General features: G+C 38.4%; 1 protein-coding gene across 1 annotated transcript; it reads left to right on the top strand.

The window, feature by feature from the left end:
* Nucleotides 1-551: 551 nt before the first annotated feature.
* LOC141818905 (FACT complex subunit SSRP1-like) lies at nt 552-3,361 on the top strand (the record flags this gene model as incomplete). The annotated part of the gene is made up of 4 exons (XM_074706306.1): nt 552-863; nt 1,534-1,719; nt 2,467-2,572; nt 3,192-3,361. Coding segments are annotated over exons 1-4 (516 nt in total), but the record flags the coding sequence as incomplete, so codon positions are not given.
* Between the last annotated feature and the right edge of the window lie 841 nt (nt 3,362-4,202).

Here is a 4,202-nt window from a genome sequence, read left to right as displayed (position 1 = left end):
GGGAAAGCTATCACTACTAGAAAAATGTTAATAGACAACGCCCCAAAGACAACGGTTTTTAGCAAAAGCGTTGTGGTATTTCAATTTACAACGTTTTTAGTCAAAAGCGTTGTCTTTTGAAATCAAAAGACAACGTTTGTACAGAAAGCGTTGTCTATTAGCGTTTATTTTGGGTCAACCACAACACTTTACAAAAGCGTTGTCGAAAACGTTGTCTTTTAGCGGGTTTTTTGCCAAAGACAACGCTTTAAAAAGTATTGTCGTTTAGTGTTGTCGTTGATGGTTTATATCCAGGGTTTTTTATCGGGCGAGTCCGCGATTTCCTTTGTACGCCTCCCTCTTCTCTCCCGCACCATTTTCGTCCCTCTCCCGCTCTCGCACCTCTAGCTCGTCTTCTCCCGCGCGCCCCATTTTCGTGCCTCTCCCGCCCCTTTGGCACCTCTAGCAGGATCACGCGTCGTAGAATTGTGATCCTACGGATAAAATTTGTCCGAGGCAAAACAAACGAGGCGTTCCGCAAACCCTAGTCGCAGCTCCACCGGTTGGCCACTCTACCGCCTTTCCAGCTTCAGTCCGATCGTTTGTATCGCCGCCCCGCTGCCTCCGCTCTCTTCTTCCATCCTGTGTTGCCGCCGCTTCCTCCGTTCCTTCGATCCTGTTTGTCGACCCCCTTCGATTATCATATTGTTCGTGTCGCTATATTGCACAGGCGCTTGCGACGTCGATCTACCGTTTTGCCGCCCTCTCCTTCTCGTTCGTTCACTCGGAGAACGAGCACGCGTTGGCGACTCTTTCCTAAAGCGTGAACAATGACTGATGGACAACTATATTCGAACATCCTCCTCGGAGGCCGTGGTGGAACTGTAAGAAACAAATTTCCCTACTTCCCGATATATGTATATGTATATTCAATTTAGTCTTTTTTTGCTATGGATTTTTGGCGTGGTTCTTGTCTGACTTTCGAGTGTTTATCTAGCTGAGTTTCATTTGCTAAACGAGTAAAGAAATTTGGTCGACATTTATGTGAAATACGTTCATGTTGTGTTGTTTGAATCTAGTTTTTTTTTTTGTGTGCGCGCGAATATGATCTAAGAGAGTTTGACAGCGAGAGATTTGTTACTTGCGTTATTTGTTTGGTCAGATTGTCTTTTGACACTTTTTTACATCTAGCAAAAATTTGGTATGTTAGTTTATGAGTTATTGTTCCTTCTCTAATTCTTGCTCTTATCTTGATAATTTGCTTGGGTCTGGGTGGATTTTTCTCAGGTACTAGCAAAGCCTTGGCTTAGGACCTCCCTTTATTGATTTTCGCAAAGGCTAATATTCGCTAGGATTGTATATCTAGGTTAGATTAAGTTCTCAAAGACCAATAGGATTCCTAGGATATATTATTTTGTTGCTGTGAAACCTAATCACGCGTTTTTTCTTTCAATTTCGCTGTAATTTTGGTTTCTATGAAGTTTTAGTTTGGTGCTGGGCGTATTTTTGAGCAGCTATTCTGATGCATTTCACATTGGCATGTTTTGACTGCAGAATCCAGGGCAATTGAAAGTGCATCCAGGTGGTATTGCTTGGAGAAAGCAAGGTGGCGGAAAGATCATAGAGATTGAGAAAGCAGATATTTCTCGTGTCACTTGGATGAAAGTTCCTAGGGCGTTCCAACTTGGTGTTAGACTTAAAGATGGATTGTTTTACAAGTTCATTGGATTTCGGGAACAGGTTTAGTTGTCTCCTTAGATGAGAAGTTTGTCATCCATGAACATATGGCAGACTTATTCGTTTTTAAGCCAACTTATTTTTTACTTGTCTGTTTCTTCAAATGAGTCAATTTTTTTCTTTTCTTTTTTGTGCTTCAGTGAACTTGATCATCTGCTTTTGGTTTTCACACTCAAAATTAGTAGTCAATTTCTGCTCTTGAAGGCATAAGAATGCAATCAAAACTAAGCTGGTCATAAAGCCTAATCCTTTTCCAAAGCATTGATGAGATGACAATGAGTTAATGCAAGTTTCCTGGTATTCAAATGAATGAGCAATGGTTACATCAGTTAAGTGCACCAAATATTGAGCCAAGCCTTGGTGTTTAGAGGTTCAAGTCCCTACTTCATGAGTTGTGGAAGCAATACTCTTTTAACTTTTGTGTGTTAGTGGTCAAAGGGCTTTCAATATGGATGCATCACTACATTGCTTAAGTGAGAATGGAAATTTAGATTACAGCTTAGAGCCTATATATATATATATAACTATATGAGGAGTTGTAAGGAACATGTGCACCGGTATTTTGTCATTTATTTTATTTTTCTGAAAACAATCTTGTAGGTGAGAAGAATGTTGAAAAATGGAATTAATTGTAAATTATTTAATTATTTCTTGCTTTTGCAGTGAACCATTTTTGAACCCTTTATTAAGAAGTTCTAATAAATTAAATGTCCTCCTGATAATTAATTTCTGTCTTATCATTCCCTTCAGGATGTCAGCAACTTGACAAACTATATACAGAAGAACATTGGTGTAGCAGCAGAGGAGAAGCAACTCTCCACCAACGGTCATAATTGGGGAGAAATTGATATAAATGGTTAGTTCCCTTCTTTTTGTCCCTGAATTATTCCAGTAGTCCGGGTCATTATGCTTCACTATAATATGAAACCTTTTTTGGCACACTTGTACTTCCGGCAAACAATCCTTTCCCTCCCTCCCTCCTGTAATGATACCTTTTTTGTGGAGGTTAAGATGGAGTTCTTTCCAAAGTTTAGAGACCCATTAGCTACTTCACTTATCATGCAGTTCACTGTCTTCCAACAGATTTAAGGGTTCCATATCTAAAAATTTTTCATGCTATCTTGGTCTGACTCTATGTTACTTGGGCTCAAGTACGAGTATGGTATGGATCCAACTGTCCAACATGACTATTTCTAAATGTTTTTGCCACATGATCAATAGAAACATCAAGCATCCACTTGGAATGCCACTTTCTGAATGTTGGTAGCTGATGTGGATATTAAGACAATAAACAAAGAGTCCAAGTATTAGAGGTCTCAATTGTGATGCAGGTGGTTGGTTGATCTCATCATCCTTTCTTCTTTTAGACATCATATTATTAACATTCTCACTTAATTTCCTTTTCTTCTATACTAGTTTTTTGTTAGTTGTTTTTGGATTTAGTGGTTGTTCAATAAAATTACCTTGTTAAGCAGATTTCAATAATGTTACCTTGTTAAGCAGATCAAATCAGTGGACAATTGATGAAGCAGTGGACAAATCAGCACCATTGCCATTTAAAATTCCAGGTGAATGTGAAGTAATTGGTGATGCTATAGGAACACATGTGGCTTGGCCACAAGACTTGATAGTGATGAAAGATGAGGTATGTGTGATCTTATAGGCCATATTTGAATGCTGATCTCCATAGTTCATTGTGTATAAATCTGCTGCTGTTGTGCCCATATTTTGGATAAATTAGTATTATCTTTTGGCAGGCTGGTATTTGGCAGATGGACCTGTTCTATTTCTGCTGCTGTTACTTGGTGATGCTAATGTTGTGCCCATACTTGGTGATGCACTTGCTGTTACTTGGTGCTGCTAATGTTGTGATGCACCTGTTCTATTTCTGCTGCTGTTGGAGGATATTCTGTTGCGTTGAAACCTTTGTTATGGACCTGCTGCTGTTAATTATGGAGCTTCTATGTTGGAAGTTGTAACTTGAATTTGTGTTATGAACTTGTATAAGTTGTATGTTATCGACCTGCTGTATGTTATGAATTTGTGTTATGAACCTGCTGTAAGAATGATTTTTGTGTAAATATAAGTTGCATGTTTTGTATGTGATTTAGTAAATTTTGTAGCTAATGGTTTTGTATTTACAAAATATATTATTTCTTATTTACTGCTAAAAAAAATCAAAAGACAACGCTTTTAAAAACGTTGCAAAACCCAAGCAATTTGTAACAAAATTACAACGCTTTTTAACCGTTGCAAAATGTGTTGTCATACCTATTAAAAACAACGTTTTTAAAGCGTCGCAAAAAACGTTGTAATATTTACAACGCTTTTTCTGCGTTGCGAAGGTGTTGTCGATGTTAACAAAGACAACGCTTAAAAAGCGTTGTCGTTGAGGGACCCCTTTTACAACAGGGCCTCTTACAACGCTTTTTAACCCACAAAGACAACGCGTTTTTCGCGTTGTCTATTAACATTTTTCTAGTAGT

The sequence above is a fragment of the Curcuma longa genome, unplaced genomic scaffold (genome assembly GCF_044706935.1).
Source record: "Curcuma longa cultivar G26 ecotype Majalengka, Jawa Barat unplaced genomic scaffold, ITB_CL_G26_1.1 contig_26577, whole genome shotgun sequence".
Taxonomy (NCBI): domain Eukaryota; kingdom Viridiplantae; phylum Streptophyta; class Magnoliopsida; order Zingiberales; family Zingiberaceae; genus Curcuma; species Curcuma longa.
The sequence above is the reverse complement of the archived record's forward strand: the minus strand, read 5'-3'. Positions and strand labels throughout refer to the sequence as shown.